The sequence below is a fragment of the Diachasmimorpha longicaudata genome, chromosome 9 (genome assembly GCF_034640455.1).
Source record: "Diachasmimorpha longicaudata isolate KC_UGA_2023 chromosome 9, iyDiaLong2, whole genome shotgun sequence".
Classification (NCBI taxonomy): domain Eukaryota; kingdom Metazoa; phylum Arthropoda; class Insecta; order Hymenoptera; family Braconidae; genus Diachasmimorpha; species Diachasmimorpha longicaudata.
The window spans coordinates 3,900,343-3,923,033 of record NC_087233.1 but is presented as its reverse complement, the minus strand read 5'-3'; the positions used below and the strand labels follow the sequence as shown (position 1 = coordinate 3,923,033).

Genomic DNA, 22,691 nt, shown 5'->3' with positions numbered 1-22,691 from the left:
CATTCCTCTTGTTTAAATGAAGAATGATGAGAGGGGAAAAAAAATCAAAAAAATGATCGTGAAAAGTAATTCAACCGCGAGGTGAAACGGGGTTGGGACGGGATCAAGTATGTACATGGAAATACGTGCCAAGAGAGTCAAGACAACCCCCTGTATTAACTTCCCAACCCCTCACCTCTTTACACCGCAGCAATTTTTTTTTATTATTCTCTCCCTTCTTTTCATCTGGGGATAATGAGAAAACTTGGATGGATTTTCATTCTGTGAATCGAGAGCCCCGAGAATCCGTGAATATTTAATAGAGCTAAGAGACTAGGTGTACCAAACCCTATCCTCTTTATCCTTCGAGATACTACTCAAGGATATTGTGGAAAAACGTATCGATTACATTAAATCTCTCTTAACGATTTTTTTCATTCAAATTCCGTATTTTACAGAAAAAAAAATATTTTGTTTTATTCACATTTGATTCACATTTGAGCATAACTCAAAATTAGCTGAGTAAATTTGAAAAAATTTATTTATAGATATTTTTCACATCTTAAAATTAATTTATAACTCATCAAAATCATATCATTAATTTCGGAGATATTCAAGAAAAATCTTTACTTTTATGAATAATTTTTTAGTCATTTTATTTCCAATAGTCAGTTTTCTATTATTATTTGTTTGATAAAAAAAACGGCAAATTTTTCTGGTGGGGAGGGACGGGGAAGGGGATGCAATGCATTAATTACTAACGTCTTTACAATAAAAAAAAATATTTATTCGCCCAATTAAATTTTTTTAATGAATTTTTTCACATTGAAAAACCAAATGTCATTTTCCTTAATGGCTCAATCAGTATAATATAGTAATAATGAAAATGGATTAAGCAATTAGAGGTAAAAGGGTGAAACGTAATAAAAATGCAGGTGAATTAAAACACGAAGATTTAATAATATTTTTTTTTCACCCATCATTTTTTACACATTGTACGGTGGGGGGGAGGAGGAGGAGGAGAGAGTTTTACAGTGCGACTATGCTCGATTTGGCGTTGAATTTTTTTCCCCCTCTTGTACCATTTACACGACTGGTACACAGATAGGCCGGTGCTGCAACGACGCGGGTGGTTTCACACAGTGATATTAAACGACGGGGTTGGTGGTAAAGAGAAGGGAGGGGGGGGGGTGGAACAAAAAACCGTAACTGTAAAGCTCTGTGCACACGGAAACCAGTTAACATATACTTCGATGCACATTTGTGTGTATTTTATTACTTTTTTCTCTCCTATTTGTTGTATTTTTTCCCCCTCCTCTTTGCCCCCCCCCCCACCCTCCTGCCCCGCTGGTTAATATCGTGACTCACGCGATTACTGGACTAGGATGCATTGCCATCGAGAATGCACTCGAGGATTAATAATTAATTAATATTTCATATGGACTTGGATTTACAGTTCAAAGTGATGATAAACTTCAAAGATTTCATGTCTTGAGTATTTACATTTTAAAAAAAAATTTTGTAATCCGGGATTGGCAGAGTGAAATGGAAAAAAAATTCCGCCATTTTGAAGCTTTATTTCTGAGCTCTAGATGTGTGTAATTTTATTTTAATCGCATGGTTTTAGTTGGTTATTTCCAGGTCCCTCCGTGGTCTTATGGAATCACCAATTTCCATTATTTCTGAGTGAGATATGATTAGTTGAAAACGAAGTGGTTTTTATTGATTGAAATAAAAATAATGATGGTGAACTAAGAAGGGAAATTGATTATTGGGCCGGGCAATAACATCGGTCCGATTATTTTAAAAATAATTATGAGCGTCTAATGACTATAATAAGTCGAGAGTCGGAGTTAAGAACGAGAGGAGTTGAGACGTCGATAATTTACCCAGAAATAGAATTTTTTTTCTTCCAATCTTTGGAATTCTTTTTTTTTTCCTGTCGACTGTGAATCGACTCTCGTTAAAGAGGGGCTTGTGTACACACTGCTGGGGTTGTCTAAACACCCCCGGAGCCCCGGATAGACGTCAGGAAGATCCACGCAAAAGGAGAACAACTCCCCCTAGTGTACATGGCTCCCTGCTTGCTACCCCCTTGAATGTAACTTTCGATAGAACAATGGCCTCAATTTCTATCCCCGAGCACTCTCACAACCCTTCAACTTCCATCCTCGGTGATACTCCATTGTAAATTCTGGGTACTGGGTAAAACAATGTCCAACTCGGTACTAATCACCCGCGTATTTACATTCAACGTGGAATTTACACTCTGGGGAGGGACATATAGACTGAGATTGAATGACATGAGTCTAATTGTAGTCGTTGGATCGCTCGTTTCATGCTCGAAATATTCGATAATGGATTACTTTGCACCCCATTAGTGTCGTTTAAGCCAATTAAATGAATTTAAAAATTACGGACATTCTAGAACAACATCTGATTTCAATTCAAAAAGTATCCAAGTTATTCCCCCAAAAACTCTCGTTTTCACATTTTTCAAATGAATGTTTCGAAGAAAAAAATCAAATCAATGCAATCAAAAGTCGAAATAAAGTATCAGTCAGAAAAAAACGAGAGGATCAAGCTGGACAGAGCCTGAAAATTTTGAAATATCGCGCCAGAATTCAGGTATTAGCCCGTGCTAAGCCTCACTTGACCTCCTGGACAGCGTTTGCCTGATCAAATTTGAAAAAATCACCCCTTATTCCACAGATAACCGTGAGATCTTCAAAATGACTCCAAATTTTTGAAATTCCACTCTGCAGATCCCAAGATATTTCCCCTCAAAGTTCTTCCACTCATCACCCTAACGTCGCCATTTCACGAAACTCCCGCCATTTCGTGAAACCGCGGGAAAATTCAAATAATCCTAAACTTGGTATCACTAATTCACAGCTGTATGCCGTCAATTTCAATTACAAACTACAACTTCTATTCTCCGAAACCTGAAAATCATTCAAATCGATATTGATTAGCAAATATCCCGTCCCAAATACAGAATTCTCCGTTAACTCGGCATCCAGCCGATGGAGCTCTTTAATTAGTTCAACAATGTTTCTACCGTAGATCTCTGAAACTCGCGGAGCAGAGCTTCAAAGCAGTCCCGACCCCCCTCCCCCCTCCCTGCCCACCTACCCACCACCCGCCAAAAACGAATGAGACTTGCGTCGGGCGTCGGGCCATCCATTAATATGAATTAGGGTATTTAGCCAGAGGCGGCAGTAGCAACTGGAAGCGACGAGAGACGACGAAGACGAACGACAGAAGAGGAAAAGTGGGTGGTTGTGAGGGGGTAGCAGAAGGTGGGGGGGGGGAGAGGAGGCTTACCTCGCCAGTTCTCTGGTTTAACCCAACGGGACGTAGACGCCGTTAATTTGATTTCCCGCCTGCCTCTAGAATTCCCTTCCTCCGGCAATTTCGGGGGACGCACCCGTGAGAATTTCACCCCTCACTCCTCTTTTCAAGTGAGGGAATGTAAGGGGTGAGAACGCCAACCCTCTCCCATCTACAGCCCACTTTAGCTTCTCAAATTATACGAATGGCGTGCCTCGGGTACACAAGTTTTATTGAATTAATTTGGATGGATAATTGATGTCATAATTATTGAATTTGGGGGTGATTTATTGTACAACTCAATTGGGAATTTTTAATCGCTTGTTTTGAATCTGTCGGCACTTTTGACGATTAATTAGGACGTGTAGGGAGATTGTTTTGATGTGTTATGCTGATTTGAAGTAGAAAATTGGTCGATAATTTAAAAAATCGAAATTTTCGACACTCACTCGTTCACGTGTTTTTTTTTATTGAAAACTCAGTTGAATAACTAATTATTTAAATATTAGTGATCATCCAACGTGAAAACGTTAATATTAGAAGTGCAACCATTCCTTAATTTAAACAAATTCTGTCATTAAAGAGGACGGTATAAATTGATCTCAACTGACACATTTTTCATTCTTCAATATCTCTTGACCCAACGATACAACTCAAACGAATCACATCTTATTTTGAAGATGAAGAAGATACCTTTCAAATGACATCAATTTTTCCAAATTCCACTCTACCAATCCTGAGATATTCACAAATGAGTACAGCGCGCCCTGATCTACCCTCGCCATTTCATGCATCCCCCGCCATTTCGCGAAACCCCGGGAAAATTCAAATCCCCCGGAATCTCAAGCCCCTAATCCTCGTATTTTTTTGATGCACTATTCATTGTACAAAATTGTCATCCTTCAGCGTTCCATCAAAATTCAGAAAGACATGATAAAAAGAGGTAACTCGCGTTGAATGATTATTCAGAACACAGACACGATGGCAGAGATAAAAGTCGAGAGGGGGTAGACAGAGCGTATCAAAATGGAAAGGCATATTATTCCATTGTCCCTCAACCTCATACATGCAGCGTGTTCTACCGTGCTTGTCACTGACGTGTTCCGTTGATACGCCACTGGATGGGAAATTTTTTTCTCTCCCCCCCCCCCCCCCGGGAGAGAGGGAGAGGAGAGCCATGAGTTATGCAGAGTGAATAATTGATTGAAAGTACCGGACGTTTTCACTCCAAGAAAAAGAGAATAACGTGGCCGATAGAAAAAAAAAACTGCAACGTGTACATTTCACGAATTCGAAAATCGATGCCCACGACTAGATTTACTCGGAGAGTTAATGGGAATTTAGGGGGTGATATTGCAATTTACAATTTACCCCGTACAATTTCTTTTTTTATCATTGGATTTTTTTTTAGCCTCTCAAGCACTCGGGTAAAGAGATGTAGAGGGATTAAAGGAGCGTTAATTCAGTCGCTTGTGAAAGGTTACGAGTACTTTGGAGAATCTCACGTGAACGTTAATGATCTTGCTGATTATAAAACGGCCAAGTTCTTCCTCGAGTACTCGGATATATTTTCGTAATGAAAAATATCATCAAAGTTGAAAGTTTCTCAGTCGTTAGCTGGGGTTTTCAGTATTTTTTTTTTGAGGAATATTGGAAGAGGGCAATGGGGTAATTTTCAACCCCAAGTGATGGAACAGTGTGGGGGTAGTTTTTGTATTTATCTTGCGTTTGCAGAAAAAATTAACTCGAAGAAAAATTTATTATCTTGAAAGAATAATTTTTTTTTTTCGAAAATCCACTTCTGGATTCACGTCATTGGTAGGGCGGCGAATTTTTATTGTCATTTTACCTTAAAAAATCTTATTTCGCATTCTCAAAGCGCAAAAATACGAGTCACCCTCCTCGGTGAGACGAGTAGAAATGGCGAAGGGCCAAAAATTCAAAACTCGAGGGGGAAAAAAATGTGAATTTTTATATTGGGAATTGGCACAAGTCGGATGAGTACTTCAGGAAAATTTGAATTATTTATCCGTCAGGGGCTATTGCATAAAACATTATATACTCGTAAATTCAACCAGAACATAACAAAAGACAAAAAAAAATTATATCATTTTGAATTTGAAAGTTTGTATCATAAATTATGTAATTAGTTTGCCGGTTAGTTTCAATACAATTATTAGTTAATTAATTCTGTCATAATCACTCCCGCGCAGCCACCCCTTCCTGTTATTACCAGCTTCGCTGGCATTAAAACCGTAGTTTTCCTTCATTAAAATTGACAAAATGAAAAAAATCAATGGCCACTTTTTTCCAATAGAAACTTTGAAGATGTCCTCGAAGGGAGCGAAGAAGGTCTTTCAGTCACGTCTCCACTTGAGATGAATATTTTTTTTTAGTTATCTGTAATGAAAGAAGAGAATTTGTGAATACACGAGAGCCCTCGGAGTGTCAGAAGACCTCGCGCCAGTCCCCTCGAGAGGTCTTGGAGACGAATTAAATAGTGAAATTTCTGTCTAGCCAAACGAGTGCCAGTGGAAAATTCGTACTTCGTTAGATGAGCAACTGCTCCGAGCATAATTCTGTCATTAGTATCTGGTGTATAAATTCAATTATTCCAGGAATAATTTAATGATCGTGGATATGACCTGTTATTTAATTAAACGAAACTTCATACTCCAGAGGGATGAAAATTGTTGGGCAAATGGATGTCACAAGAGATCACTTTGGAAAATTACCGTTAAATATAAATTGAATTAAAAAAATTATGTATTTGTCTATTCTAGACATGTCCCAGTTCTATTGTAATCCGACAATGGAACCAAAAATTAAAAATGGCGGTGGATTTTTTAAAAATATAAATCACATCGCTAAACCTTTTTTTAATCTGCCCTATACACCATTCAAATTTACCGCGCAAACGTCGTGCAAACGCCTTAACTCCGCCATTTTATAAAACACCTGCCATTCCACGAAAGCCCGCGAAAATTGAAATCCACTCCAGCCGATTAATCGCTGGTCGTCTCTTCAGTTTTATTGACCAAAAATTTTTTTTGTGACGTGGATTCAATTCAATTTCAATTCTCTCCTTTCAAAACACATATTTAAATACATAGGCGTCTATTAATAAACATTAATTACCAGATTCTCACTTTAAAACATCTCAGACGTATTTACCATCTCCAGGAAGCCGATAAATTGTAAATAAAGAATTTAATTTAAAAATAAACTTGAAATAAATGTCGAGAAGATATGGAGAAAGGTAATGTCCGCAATAATAACGAATAACCCTTTGTTGGTGAGAGGGGGGAGGGAGGGGTGTTACTGTAATCTACCACCACGAATGTCCTCTCTCCTTCTCCCGTGGTAACAACGCTTTCTAAATCGTTGTAGTTGGCGATAAGAGAACGACACGCGGGGTGAAACAGTCACGGACCCTCTTGGTCTGTTTCTGTTTGCATTTGACTAACTCACCCCCCCCCCCCCCCCAACCCCTATATTCTCTCTCTCACTTGTTCACCCTGTAGTTTCAATTCTCGCCAGTGCGAAACGCCGAGTGGATAATGGCCTGGGATAATTATCGACTGCCCTTCCCCCGAAAGCCTCGAGATATGCTTCCGGTGGATGTGAATGCCTTTGAATATTCCAGTTCTAGTCCTTCTCGATATACCCCAAAATGGCCGACTGTTCCCATCAATTTGTATTCAATTGCTCTATTTACACACTTAGTAACGGGAGATATAATTTTTGGTGGATATTCAAACTATCTTAAGACGAAATTAATACTCCAAAGGGAATTGAAATGTTTAATCTTGAAATTTGAAATCACTTTATTCTACCCCTTCCTTAAATGCCTAATTATCTAGAAAATGACGACTTCTTTCAGAAAACTTGTCTGAACCTTTTTTGTAGAGAATTCAATTACCGAAAAACAATGTCTTATGACATTTTTTTCAAAGTTCACTCCCTCATGCGAAAACTCTCCCTGTAACAAAATGAAAAAAATTGGTCTTGAAATTGCATCGGAAATTGGTGGAGAATATTTATAAAAATGTTTTTTTTTCCTCACAGCACGTGGTGCAGACAGGTATGGCTGCGCCTTACGGTGGGGGTGTATTTCCACCCCCTGTGAATGGTGTAACTGGGGTAGTTGGTACAGCCGGGTCAACTGGTGATGTTAAACCACCTCCACCAGTGCCGACTAAAGAGGAATCAACTGGGTCACAGCAGCAGCAAACACCCGGTGGTCCTCAGGTACAATCGACACAGGGCTCACAACATCCAACAGCACCAGGAGCACCCGCTGCCACAAGTTTCAGTCCACCACCACCGCCTAACGGCGTTGACCAGCAAGCTATCGTGAGTTCTTATCTTCACTTTTCGAATTATTTTTCGTGTTAACTTACGACAATCTTGACAGAACATTGTCGCATCATTGTACCAATATTGTTCCCACGTTGTGGCGATGTTATTACAACGTTGCTTTAAAATTGTCTCATTGCTGAAAAGTTGCCTCAACATTGTCGCACTCTTGCCACAATGTTATCTCCACATTGTTTCAATATTGCCTTAACATTGCCTCATCATGGTCCCAATATTGTCTTAACGTTACCTGAACCTTGTTGCACCATTGTCGCAATATTGTCTTAATGTTGGTTCAACATTGTCGCAACACTAGCACAATATTTTCTCAAAATTGTTCCAATCCTGTTTTAACGTTGCCTCAACATTGTCTCAATGTTGTCTTAACATTGCCTCAACCTTGTCTCAGCGTTGCTGCAACATTAAAAATCCACATTACCTCAAAATTGTTGTTTTTACTTCTCTCTCATCATTTCTCCTTCAAATAATCTCCAAAATATACCTGAAAAAATTATTTTTACATCGTTACTCTTTAAATAAATAATTCCCACGTCTCCAAACATCACGTCAAGTAGTTGAAGCGACTTTTTAATCCTTACAATTGCAATGCAACAGATAATTCTAAAATTCAATCAGATATCGCGCACAAGTCTGAGCTTTCGATCATTCGTAATCATCGGAAACATTGAAAATTCATGAAATCAGTCGTAAATATTTCTAGAAAGTAATAGATTCCCTGCCACGCCCCGAGTCTGAACTCTCACTGGGTTTTTACCCTCATTTTCCATAACCTCCCTGGATTTTACGTGCACCCAGATATTTCTCCCTTCCTCTTCTCCCCCTCCCCTCGCCCCTCTCGATTTTTTTTCCCCCTTTCCTTCAGGTGAAAAATTTATTTAGCACAGGCATGCATCCAAAACCAGACGAATTACCATACTGCATTTGTATATACACCTATACAGGTTGGAAAGGTGGATTTTCATTCGGATTGGCATTGCCCCGGGTAAAAGCAAAATGTTTAATTCAACGGAATGGTTAAGATACCACTGGAAAATTCACCCTCAGACACTCCCACGGGAAGAACATGGATAAATTATATTTAGAGTTGGTAGTTAATTAGTCATGAGTCTCTTCCAATTTTTATGTTGAAAATCGTTTAAATTTATTCGCAATTTTTCAGATATTCGAGGTGTTAAAATACATTTCAATTTTTTTATTACATAAAAATTCACAAGTCCCACAAAAAATTAGTCTACTATTTCTACTCATTTTCATCATCCAAAGGACAACTTTTGGTTAATGACAAATATTTTTGTCCAAAGTTCTATCAATTTTTTCAATTTATAACAATTAAAAAATTTTATTTTCTCAAGTTCGGGGCAATTTTTCCAACTTATGTAATAAAATTCCCTCATATCTGTCTTCCGTGCTCTCATCCTCTTCGCAATTATCAAAAGTAATTCAGAAATGAAATTAAAAAAATTATGACAATCAAAATGACCGAAAAAAATTCTAAAAATCAGAATAATTTTTCTCTCAAGTACTGGGCTCATTTATTCCATTAAACTCATCATTCCCTCATCCTAGAATGGTGTTTTTTTTTTCACCCCCTAAAGTAGAGTGAAAGAGGAATTTCATGAGGGGTAAAAAAGGAGATGATAAAAGGAAGATGCAATTCTCTATTTTCACGTTAAAACAGTACTGCCGAGAGGTGGACGGTGTTGGCGAAGTGGGTGGGAGGGGATAGGAGGGGTGAAAACACACATAGCCTCTAGGGTACATTCCCACGATCCTCATTCTGTCCACGTAACGCCGTAGAAACACTCGGCGTGTTGTTGTCCGCCCCCGAGACGACCAGAACATGTGAAAAAAAAAGATACAGAGAAACTGAAAAAGAACAAGTTATATGAAATAAATAGAGGGAGAGAGAGAGAGAGAGAGAGAGAAACGCATAAATGGGGCACGTCTGGGGGAAAACCCCGGGATAAATATTTGACGGTTCAATCAAGTCTTTTAACCCCAGTAACATTTCAACTGGTCTTTTTTTTCCACGTGAACCTGATGAACCTCAGGCAGTTGGAAACACAAAAAATGGGAGGATTTTTTTTTCGGGTGAAATGGAATTTGTTGGAGATTTTTTTAGGGGTGGAGAGGGGGAGGGAGTTAACGAAACTCAATGAATGGGGAAATTTATCGTCAAAGGGAGGAGAACGTAAAAAAATTGGAGAATTATTGGAGAGGAGGGAAAATTGATCTCGTGGAGAAAAGGGATATTATGGTACAAGTGAAAAAAAGTAATTGTTGAGGGGTAGATGATGTTCTTTTCATACATATTATGATAATGAATACTTTCCGAGAGTCTTGGGGAGAATAATATTTTTTTCGGTGAATTATATCACACGATTTCGGGGGATAAATCTGTCAGGGGTTGAAAATTTATTTTCCACACTGGTAATTAAATGTGATATTTTAGGCGGTGAGGAGGGGGAGGGGGAGGAGGTATTTTAGCAGGAGACCGGGTAGTATAATCTCAGGAGTTCAGAAACAGGAAATAATGAATGGACCACAATTATTCGAAAAGAAAAAAAAATAATCTGACAGAAAAAAACATTTTTTCCGCACTAGTAAGAAAATATAATTTTTTCGCTAGTGGGGGGTTCGTAGCAGGAGAACGAGTAGTATAATATCATAGGTCAAAAACAGGACAAAATAAGTGGACAATTATTCAAGGAGAAATCGAAAAAAAATTGACCTGGGAGAAAAAATATTTTTTACGCACGAGGACGGAAATATAATGGTTCAACACATGTGAGTTTTATATCACAAAAATGAGTAAAAGTGAGGGTAATCTCACGGGAAAAAAAAACCGATGTTTATCGATCAATTTTTTCCATCGCAATGTGCCAAAGGGGGACTCTTGGGTGCGCAAAATTCCCCTTTTCGTACGGTGGTATAAAGAATTAGATTGATTCATCAACAGCCAAATAATGAACATCAACAATACAGTAAAAATTAAAATACTGAACATCCAGCCTCGTACACAGCAACACTTCATTAATTAATAAATTACATCAAATTGATTGCATCAGATACAATTCCTCTCCCCTAATTAATCATGAGTCATAAATAAAAAGAACATTTCACTTATCCAGATCCAATATCAACAATTGCCACTCCCCCTTCGATTGCCAAAAAAAAAATTCACATTCCCAATGATTAACCGAGTAATTAAATTATCCCTCTCCCACCCCTGCACTGAATTCACGATTCCACGCGGAATAATTTCCTTCATCTCGTAATTGCCGAGTTAAAATACGTTTGAAAGTGGGCAAAGAGGGGTGGAAGGGGGTTTGAGAGGGGAGGTAAAGTGCGGGTAGTTTGTTTCACAGCGAAACTTTGTGAAATATTCCACGGTTGGTTGAACTTTTCAGTTTCTCCCCCGAATTTTGGTCTAATAATTCCACCCGAGCATTTGCCACTGTTACGGTATTTTTTTTCCCTTCACTACCTTTAACATAACTGAAGTTAACTTTTTACTTCTCACAAGGAAGCCCTAGTAATTTTTTTCATCCACGAGGGAACTTTGAGCTTAAATTTTCTGCACTCTTTCAAAAAAAAAAATTGTCTACAATAAAATATATCACCTAAAATATATTCTAGCGTTTTTATCTTGACCAATCGTATCTCCTCAAAAAATAAATTTTTCCAAAAGACATTTAGATTTTTTTTATTTAAAAAAATTATATTTCAATTACTCAAGAGACAAATTCAATAATCCTTCATTAATTGTTGATTATTGTTACAATTATTTTGGGAAAATATATCGTTGATTATTTTTCCCACCCAAATTTCAGCCAATAGAATTGCACCATTTGTTGATATTTTGTATAGCCTACCTCGAATATCAGCGATAATTTTTTGAATATTTTGGTAAACAAACGACACTTAACCAAATAAACCTCTTTTCATGTCATGGCACAATTCTCTTGGCCGAAATTTGGATAGGAAAAATAATCCCCTGAATATCACTCGAGCTTCAAAATTATAGAATATTTCCCTCTAGGTTCCCTGCATACAAATGAAGTCGTAAAGTTTTTCAGGAAAAATCACTCGTGCTTCGCACTCGTGATTTTTTAGCCTGAAAAACTTGACTCCTTCATTTGTTTGCAACGAATCTATCGGGAAATATTCGATAATTTTGAACCACTTGTGGTATTATATGTGATAAAAATATTTGTCTGAAACATATATTTGCAGAAGATATTTTGTTGTGCTACAAAAAAAAGGGGAGGGAGATTGATTCAATTTTTCACTCACCGAGACACTTTTACGTTTTGTCACAATTAGTTATTCCTGATTTACACGGGTTTCACTCGGAATGTTTTAGTATTAAAATAGAAAAGAGACAGAGACGAAGGGAGATTGAGAGCCCTGTGCACCAGGAGTTGAATACGTAAAGGGAATGTTTTCCGTTGGGGATGGAGATGGGAATTGGTGAATGTAAAAATGTGAATGTATTTGTGTTAAGCTGGAAGCGTTGTTCCAGAATACTTTGTCCCTGGATATTCAGCTCGCGTATACGAATGACTGGCACTTAGGGGTGATCGAGAAACGAGACAGATGCGTTTGAATATCAAACAAGGGGCTGGGGGGAGAATTGTAGGATTTTTTTTTTTATTTGACTTTTGCATTTCTCCTAACATTTACACTTTTGCATGCACACGACGTGCGAGGGGAAAAATATGTAGATGTTTATGGCGCGTGTGGTTATTCCGGATTAGATGTGAAAATGAGATAGGTTGGGGAATTTATTTTTACGAATCAGTGATATATTTTACCGGCGGATAGAGTTTATAGTAGAGATTAATCTACCCGAATCTATCAAAATCTATGATGGATTCGGAAAATTTATCTTTATGGATTGATCGACGTTTATTCACTGCCATCAATCATAAAGATGGCGAATTTTACTGCTGAATAGAATCTAATCTACCCAAATCTATCAAAATCTATTGTTGAAGGGGCAAATCTATGTCGATGGATCGAAGTCTATTCAGAATAATCGAGTAGAGAAGTCGTGAATTTTTTACTGCCGCATAAAGTTGATGGTAGGATTTAATCTATGCGAATCTATCAAAATCTACCGTTATCCGGGGATACCGACCCGATTGATGAGGCGAAATTTATTCAGGATAATCGATCAAAGAAGTAGTGGATTTTATCCTGAGTCAACTCTACAAAACATGGTAGATTCTGTTCTATCAAATATAGATTAACATATAATTTTCATGGTAGATTTGAATCTACCACCAATACCCGACTTAAATCCACTGTTGACGATAGATTGAAAAATCTGTCATCTATGGTAGATTTAAATGAACTGTTCATCGTAGATTAAGTCTACAATTTTTGACAGATTTAAATCTATAATCTATAATTGATTTGAATCTATCATTTAACTTATACTTTTCGGTACGAAAATTCTCAATGTAAACAATAATTCTATTTTCCTGCTAAAAGTCATTAAACTTATTATTCTACAATTTTTAAAAACCAAAAAATGAGTCATAAATTTAGCAGATGTGTTTGGAATATCAAAAAACAGAGATCGGAAACTTTAAGATTTTTTTTCTTTATCTTTTAACGCTTCGTCTGAACACATTCGCATACATTTACACACATTCGCACGGGTGTGACGTATCAAGAGAAAAATATGGACATGTTTATGGGACGTGTGGGCGCTTTGGATTAGCAATGAAAATAAAATAGTTTGTAAAATTTATTTTTACAAATTCCCCTTTGATTTCTGTTGCAGTCTGAGGTATTTCAGGCGGCAGTGGCAGCTGCTGCCGCAGCGGCAGCTAACAGCAGTGGTCAACAGACAGCGTCAGCAGCGTCTGGGGCAAATGATACTAATCAGGATACTGGAGTTGAGGGCAACAATATGGTCCCTGTTACTTCTGGCACAACGACACCTTCCACTGTTACACAGGGCACTGATCTCAAGGGACAACCTAAACGTCTTCACGTCAGTAATATACCGTTCAGATTCAGAGATCCTGATCTCAGGGCCATGTTTGGTGTAAGTACAACTGAATTTTTAAAATTATTTTTCGATCATTAATTCATATCTTAAAATTGACTGAGTGAAAATCCGTCATTTTTTTTCATCTGGAAGATACTCTTTCCAACTAGAAAATAAGAGTTGAGTCATTTAAATTGTACCATTTCCGCGGGAGAGATTAATAGTTGAAGATGATGTGCTTTAGTTCGCCCTTTAAAATATTTACAGCTGATGGCTCCCAAGAATTATCAGTTATCGATTTCCTTGAAGTACGACCGGTTTTAGAGGAAAATGTGATAAGGAATTTTTCACGTGAAATTTTGTGACCTACAAAGAAGGTTCAGAGACCTTCCCTTCTAAACCTCCCCATTAATTAGATAATTCAGGTTTTATGAAGAAAGAATTTCAATTATTTTGGGTAATGATTTTTTTAAACTCAGTTTTTTTCAATCGTTAATTACAAAAATGGCTGAGTAAAACGTCTCATTTTTCTTTTCATTTCAAATGTCTTATCCGAAGTTTCAAAATGAAATTTAATTCATCTAAATTGCTTCATTAGTGCCGACATAATTAACGTTCAAAACGAAAGCACGTTTCAGAAACTGAATTCCTCTTTCTTTTTCCAGCAATACGGTCCAATACTAGACGTTGAGATTATTTTTAACGAGCGCGGCAGCAAGGTAAGCAATATTCTTTCCCATAATCGATCCACCCTGAAAGAGAAACCACCTCAGCATCTCTACCCTTCTCCCCCCCAGGATGTCGATTGACCACGAGATTCCATCAGAATCGTCCAGTTATCCACTTTCCCCAACTTGCCAAGTCCCCGAAACCCTCTCCCATTCCTTTTTACCCCTTTTCTCGGTATCAGATAAAAAACTTGAGATCGTACCTCTGCAAGTCTAAGTTTGCAGAAAAGTGCAAGAATAAAGTTTAAATAAAAGAGGGGTAGAAAAAGCCCAACAACTCCAGAGAGAGTCTGAGAAAACTTGCACTTAACCTCCAGTGAATTCACCCCCAAACCAACTTTCTCCTTCAAATGCAAAATAATAAAAAAAAAAAAAAAACAAATTGAGAACTGAAATTTAATTGAACAAAAATTTATTTGATTAATAAAATCCCTCTGAACTTTTCGTAGTAAATTCCCTCAGGTTATTAATGAGGTTTTGCTCTTCGCTGAGATAAAAAAAAAGTGAACCCTGAGAATTAATTAAAAATAATTAGAAAGCGAATGAAACTTGTTAGCGATCTTGTTGCATTTATTTAACGAATAAGTTCTTTATTGGCAAACTTTCTGGCACTTTTCTCCGTGACAGAGCGACATCCTGGGGTATCTGGAGAGGGCAAGAGAGAGAGAGAGAAAGAGAGAGATGTACTGGGGCAGAGGTAATTGTTTCGCAGGATCGCCCTCGGGCCAGAAGTTACTGGCCACGTCGTTAAAACTTTTTCTCCCTCTTCCATTTCGCGTTTTCCATTTTTTTTTTCATTCGCAATTTTAACGGCCTTTTTTTTACATTTTTGGGCCTTTTTTCGCGTCAATTTGCGCTGAAGGATAAAAGATGTCTCGAGGGGTTTTTAAAGAGGACTCTGAATGTCCTATTTTAGTTGAAGTTTCTCTCGAGAGCTATCCTGAGATACAATTGTTCATCTGTTACGTGAGGATCATTGTGATTATTTTCAGCGCGCTGGCAACACTTTTGGAGTCACTTCAATTGAATTTAAGTTTTGGTGATGGCAATATTCCATTTTTGGGGGCTTTCAAAGTGTTATTAATGATCTGAAATCGATTGATTTGAGAGTTCTGATAGATTCGGTAGATTTACCAGAAGTTGTAGATTTTAATCTATCGATCATGCTGTTAGATTTAAATCTACCAAAGGCTATCGGGTAGTCTTTTGTTTATCGATTCATACCAATTTATTGTGGGGTAAAATAAACATTGATTTGCCAAAAATCCCAGAATTTTTTTTGCCATCAAGAAACACCCGAAATAATGAGAGAACGAATAAACAAAATAAGAAAAATAACGTGAAAAAAAATATCGCGTTTGAAATGCTAATGTCTTTCAATAATGGATGACAGACCCCTCGAAGTGGACACTAGTGGGGGCGGTGGAAACTTGTAGGGTATATTTGGATAAGATCCGCAGTAATACATCTCTGTGACATGCGGCATCCGGGTGAGCTTACATATTCAGCACTGTCGCCATTACCCCCGCGTGCCACTCTCAAATTTCCCCCACCTCCTTGTTTGCAGTTAATTAAATCACCTCTGACCGATTTTATAATTAGAATCGATCAACATCGATACAAATTGACCCTCGACTGAACGAAACAAATGGCTATTGAGTGTTTTAATTATCAAAGTTACTTTGTCAAATTAATTGCCAATTATATTGGGTAATTTTGGTGAAGAGGAGGGGGGGGGGGCAGGAGAATCTATTGATAGATTGAAAATTTTTTGAGGGGATGAAAGAGAAATTTTTGTTATATTATTGTCTGTTCACAATCCTGTGTAATGCAGAGGATTGTGTTAGATAACGTCTGATGATCTCGAATTGATAGATCAGAATCTACTCACACTGATAGATTCTAATCTATCAGTTAGGGGATCGTAGATTTTACTAAAGTGTAGAATTCACTTCACAATGAAAGTCAAGTTATTTCAATTTAAATACGAGGATTACCGACATTGTTAGATTTTAATCTACGAGTTGTGATAGATTTTCATCTGCCCGGTACAGTAGATTTTCATCTGGCAAATATAGTAGATGTCACTTCTCGTAGTATGATAGATTTTAATCTACTAGACATAGTAAATTTAAATCTACCAATTCGAGTAGATTGTGATCTATCGGCTATATCACATCGTAATCTATCAACTGACAGATTCAAATCTACCAATTAAAATAGATTTTGTTTAATCAATTGTGATTGATATCACTGTCAAAAAAAAATGAAAATGATCAGTAGATTTACCCTCCAAAAATAGGTAGATTTTCAGATTAATCTATCTCTTTCCAGTCAAAATATTCATCCCCCCCCCCCCTCACTCACCAAAATCACAACATCATTCATTCGAATTCGACCTCGTGATCGGCTCTATCCATGTCCGACCACGTACGAGCCTCGCTCTACTCAACGGGCGTTTCATGCCGGAAGTTCACCTCGCGTGTCACATCCGCCATCGTAACTACCAATCACGTCTCCTGGGTGGAAGGCTTTAGCCAAAGAGGCGAGGGTTTAGAGGGGGTGGAGATAGAATGCACCGTGGAAGGACAGGCATTTTCACCAAGAGGGGATGGGGTGGGTTTGGGGGTTGAAGTAGGCGAGAGGGGATTAGAGCTGGAGTTTAGGACTGGCTCGGGAAGGTAACGGGCCGTTTTCAGTTTCCGGGTGACCCTCACAGCCTCTATATGGGATTAATTAAACTCCATAATCCAAATATTCGTACTTATACAGCTGATCAATATCTTCATGACTGGTATTTTCCACACTTCTTTCCCGTTTCCTCCCTCTTTGTTACATTTTTTTTTTTTTTACTGGGATTTCAACCTCCGACAATCGACCTCGTTTTTCATGCTGCATTGTTTTCTCGCGTGGTGAATCGTTACCGAATAATTGTCGATCAGTTGGACTGATCTCGTTCTGTGAAATCCCCGCGATTTCACGATTTTTCAGCTTTCAAGGGATTTCGAGTCTGAGTCTACCCCCACTTAAGGGTGAAATTACTTTCCGGGGCCATTAAATTTTCGAATATTTTTTTTTTTATTTTTAGATCGACGAATGAAATGCACATTTGTTCGGGAGATATTAATGCGAAAAAAAAAATGCAAAAAAATAACACGTGTAAAGGTGACGGCCAGTCCTCATCAGTGGTATTGCATCCGCATACGTAACACGCGTGGGAAGAAAAAAAAATCGATCTGGGGAGTGGGAATGGGGGTTTAGACATTCCAACAAATGTAGAAGAAAATAGAAAATTTATTCGTTCTCTCATTTCATCCCCTGCCATCTTCCGGGGTGTACAGTACAATGTATGTTTCAGGGATGTCAATATAGGAGTGTTGCCAGCGCTTTCATGTATTTTAGATGTAAGGATACATTTTTTAAACGAAATGAGGGAGGCAAATCATTTTAATAACAAATTAGGAACAGATTATGAATTCTGTTTTCTATGCACCCCATGTCGGGGTAACTGAGATGGATGACAGGGTGGAGAGTGGCAATTGATGATATTTGATGGAGACTGAATTTTTTTTTTATTAAAAAAAATTATCTGTTTTGCTCTGGTACTTTTCGAGATATTTGAGGTTAAAGCACATCTGCCGGTAGATTTTATTCATTAGGTATTTTATAGATTTTCTTATCCCCCAGATTACCTCTACATGCCACGTTAAATCTGTTCAGTAGATTGTAGATTGCAATCTACGTCATGTAATTTGCAAGTTGCTTGGTAGATTTGAATCTACCTGGTGGTAATGTAGATTGGGACAAGATTGAGGTTTTGTGAGGAGATTGAATCTACTTGATACATTAAAAGTGTCAAGTAAAAATCAATCTGCGATGAGTGCTTGACAGAGCTTAAATCTGTCAGGTAGATTCAACCGAACACGCAAATTTAATCTGCCTGATAGATCTAATATAGCAAATAGAGTTAATCTGCCTTAGGGGAAGACCATATGCAATGGATTAAATGTAGGTAACAGATTATATAGATTACATTTACCGAAATCTATCCTTCAAATAAAATCTGCTGAATCTATTGTAGATTATAATTTCACGGATTAATACAACGTGAAGAAAACAAATTTGCCTCCCTCAATTCATCATTTTAATCATTTTTCAGTCACCATATTGCTTCTGCAAATGTTACATCACACAATAAATCAACACACACACGTACACTATACACAAACACCCATGTCGTTATATATTTATTTGATACGCCAAGCTAGACTTGACGGGTAGTGTCTTAAATTTTGTAAAAGCACTGTGCTTTAGCCGTAAACCAAAAATCATGAGAAGATCTTTTTTTATTTATTTATTTTTTTGTTTCTTTGGAATAAAAAATTAAGAGGCTGATTACTCTCGAAAGGCTTCGTCAATGTAAATGGAATGTGGCATCCCTAATATGAAGTGCAGCATTTTGGAAGTTTTTTGAAAAAAAGAAAAAAAAACAAAACGTGATGCAAAATTTTTTTACTATTCAAAGAGCTATACACTTTTATTGAATCGTGACAGCAACTTTGAATTTTTTTTTTCTGTATTTTTTATATATTTTATTTAATGTTTTGGGATATTTTTGATGAGTCGAACACAGGAATTTATGGTTTTGTTTTCGATAATCAGGGTGATAACATTTATTTCTTTAATTTTTCATCGATTCAATTTTTTATATTAATTTTTAAACAAAATATTTTTTTATTTTTGAAGATGTTATCCACCTGAATGACCCTCGTAACACTTGATTATATTGCACCAGTGTCAGTTGCGCGTTTCACATTAAAAAAAAAAATATCAAATGAATAATTTTTGTGATGAATAATCAAGAGTTGAAAAATGAACTTTCATAAATTTATTGGAAGTCTCTAGCTCTCGATTTTGCCGAGAAAAATTATTCATTAAATTTTTTTTCGTATAATACATGAAAAAAAAAATAACCAATGGTGTTTACCCCCCCTCCCCCCCATTTTCAGTAGTTTGTTTTTTATTAGAACGAGCTGTTGCATTTTACCATAGCTAGAAATAAAAAAGCCTTCCGCATCTTTATCATATAATTCTAGTTGGTCTATTATTGTCACCCACTGGTCCACGCAGAGGACAATTCCCCCTAAAAACTCAAAACTCAATTAATTTCCTAAAAAAATCAATTTTCGAATTATTAAATTGAAAAGAAAATTCTCGTTGCAGCCAAAAGTTTTTTTCTATTTTATTTACAATTAGTTGATTAATTCCATTAATAATTTTATACTATAACATTTGCAAGCTCTACCTGACTCTGTCGTCCTAGACATCTAAAAAAATTCAAGAAATTTCAAGACACCTGTCGTCGAAACAAATCCAAAAATCAAAATTTCCAGAATAAAAAAAATTCCCGAAGGAACGAAGCATGAGTTTACTTATTGCATCGTCACAAACTCTAATTGTTCTTATAAAGAAAATTAATCTGTGGGTAGACATAATGTAGACCGATCGATTAGATTAAATAGATTGGATAAATCAATTTTATTTTGTAGATTATGTTCCGGCAGATAGATTTATTCTACTCGCTCGATCAACTCTACCTATCGACTCCATCAGATATATTCGGTAGATTGATTGGATGCGATAGATCAAATCTATCCTGTAGATTATATCTACCTGTCGTACAAAATCTACCGAGCAGATTTAAATCTATCCAATAACTCAAATATATCCGATTAATTAAATCTATCCAGTTGTTCAAACGCGCCTTCTAGATGAAAATCTATCCAGTTATTGAAATCTATCTGATAGATTAAACCAACTCAATTCCGTAAATCTACCCGACAGATTGAAATCTATCCAGCTACACAAATCTACCCACAGATTACGTCCATCCGATAGATCAGCTCTACCCGGTTGATGAGATCTACCGGGTAGATTAAATCTGCCTGATAGATTGCATCTACCTGTCCATTACCGGTTATCGATGCCCATGAAATAAAAAAAAAAAACACTGACACACCACAAAACACAAAAAATATATATATAAAAATTTCAGAAAAAAAAAAGTAACAAAAAATTTCTTCATTGTATGTAAATAGTAGACGCACGCTTACGTTTAGGTGAATAACGGGTTATTAATTTCTATTATTTTATTGATTAATTCGAACGGAAGTGAAGAGAAGAAACATTTACATTTTTTATACGCTTTCATTATATCTTTCTCTATTACCACTCACCGTATGTGTTTAGATAGAGGCTGGCTTTTTATTTATCTCATTCACCCGTTTAACATTCGGCAGACACACAAATAAATAAATTTTGAAAAAATAATGTGAATTGATATGAAAAATTGATGACTAAATTTTTAATCATGATTAGTTACTGTTACACGCCATTGGTTTTATCGTTGCGATTTTTCTCGTCACATTATTATTGAATATCTGTATCACCATATTATCATGCGGACGTTGTCACGTTCGATCCCACGGATGACCGACGACATTTTTTGAATTTCAATTGAGTTTTTTTTTTTTTTCATTAAAATTCTGGTGTTGAGTGAATTTTCGACGGTTGAATTTCGTTTTTTAATCTGGGAGTTTATTAGCATTTTTGTTGAGGGAATTTATTGGTGTAAAAATTATTTTCTAAAGTGGAAAATTTCTCGGATTTGACAGTGACTGCCGGGAGACTTCTCCATCTCCGTTGAGGAAACTCGAAAATGAGATAATGAAAATTTTTGGAAATTCAATTTTGTTAAAAATTCAGTCAATTTATTTTTTTAATTCAATAGATCATTTTTTTATCAGTAACGTTTGAGGGCTCTTGAAATTTCTGAAGGGGCGGCAAGGACGGTTGAAGCTCCCCATTTTTTCAAATTATCATTTTATTTTGCAGTAACAATTCACACAATTCAATGAAACACTGGAAACACAAGAAACCCAGAAGAGAAAAATTGAAAGAAAAAGAGATATTTTAACATGAAATAAATTCATTGTTTGCAGCTTCGGTCAATAACCTAGATGTCAAGCTCTTTATCTCACTCTTCACTCATGTCCCCTTCCTTGTACACACCACCCCGTAATTATCCGACGAAGAACCCTTGATACCGAGTCCCCGAGAAAAAATATAAGATGCAGTGAAAAAAAAAATCGCATCGCGTGTGTCAGATCATCTAATCGCAATTGGTACACCCCAATTATCCCCGTGACTCGCCCCGACCGTGTCAAAGGTGACTATAATGACTCCAGATTTTCTTGAAAAAATTTGCAATTTATCCTGCAAGAGAAATCTCAAAAACAGCAAAAAAAAATCAGGTTTTTTTTTTCCTAAAAAAAAACCGTTGTTGATTCTTTCATAATTTTAACGTTAAAAATACCTTTCCCAGAGGGATTTTTTTTTTTTTCGAGTTACACCAATTAGTCCACTTGACACAGGAGTTTAAACAAAAAGCAAGAACAAAAGATATTTTTTTTTCTCGCTGAAAAAGAGAATAATAAAATAAATGAGAATTTGCGACACTGTCGTTGACACAAAGGGCCGGGGGTATTTCGATTAACGGTGTCTAAATAACATTGTCGTTGTGCCAAAGGTGTACCTCAGTCTCTGGTGAAAGTTCTCGGGGCTTTGCCCAGGGTCTCAAAGGCAAAAGCCCGACCATCTATTTTACATAAACGTTTCGTTATTTATTTTTTTTTTAACAACTCCTTTAATCCTCACTTCCGTGCAAACACACCGTCAATTAATGTTTCTCTTTCACCTTGGCTCTGAGAAAATACGGAAGAACTATCGTTCGGTACGTGGAAAAACATTATTCCCTTTTGGCTTCATGAATAATTCCGAGTATTTTACCGAGCCACAGACTAAATTCTCTTTATCACCTGACATGACGCCCGATATTCGATCGACTCCTATTCCGCTGAAAAGCTGACAAAATTCCCCACATTTTGAAAAAAAAATCCTCCATTTTGCTTCAGCCGTTCCCTCGAAAAACCAAAACGAAATTTGGCGACTGAGACGTGCGGTAGAGGCTCGCGCTAAGTACAATCTCGATTTTCCGAGGACCTAGCGCATCAAAACGGACGATTTTTTTTTTCATTTCATCGGGAATTTCCGACCTATCGACTTAGCCTATCCTCATTCTCCCATCACACCCCCTATCATCCCCATAGACCAAACCCTAACCTCAAAATTTTGGAACTCAAAGAAAAATAGTTTCCTGTCGTTTCCTAATGAAGCCTGCAAATAAATTGATTACGTGTAGGGGAGGG

The 22,691-nt window shown here is 36.9% G+C and overlaps 1 protein-coding gene across 7 annotated transcripts in view; it reads left to right on the top strand.

Annotated features, from left to right (window-relative positions):
• The window catches only part of LOC135165988 (RNA binding protein fox-1 homolog 2), a 160,929-nt gene that overhangs the window by 91,921 nt on the left and 46,317 nt on the right, over positions 1-22,691 (top strand). For all 7 annotated transcript variants that reach the window (XM_064127855.1, XM_064127856.1, XM_064127850.1 and 4 more), the window contains 3 exons: positions 7,381-7,668; positions 13,487-13,753; positions 14,362-14,415. In XM_064127855.1, coding sequence (XP_063983925.1) covers positions 7,399-7,668; positions 13,487-13,753; positions 14,362-14,415 — 591 coding nt within the window. In that variant the 5' untranslated portion in view covers positions 7,381-7,398. The remainder of the gene's footprint in view (positions 1-7,380; positions 7,669-13,486; positions 13,754-14,361; positions 14,416-22,691) is intronic.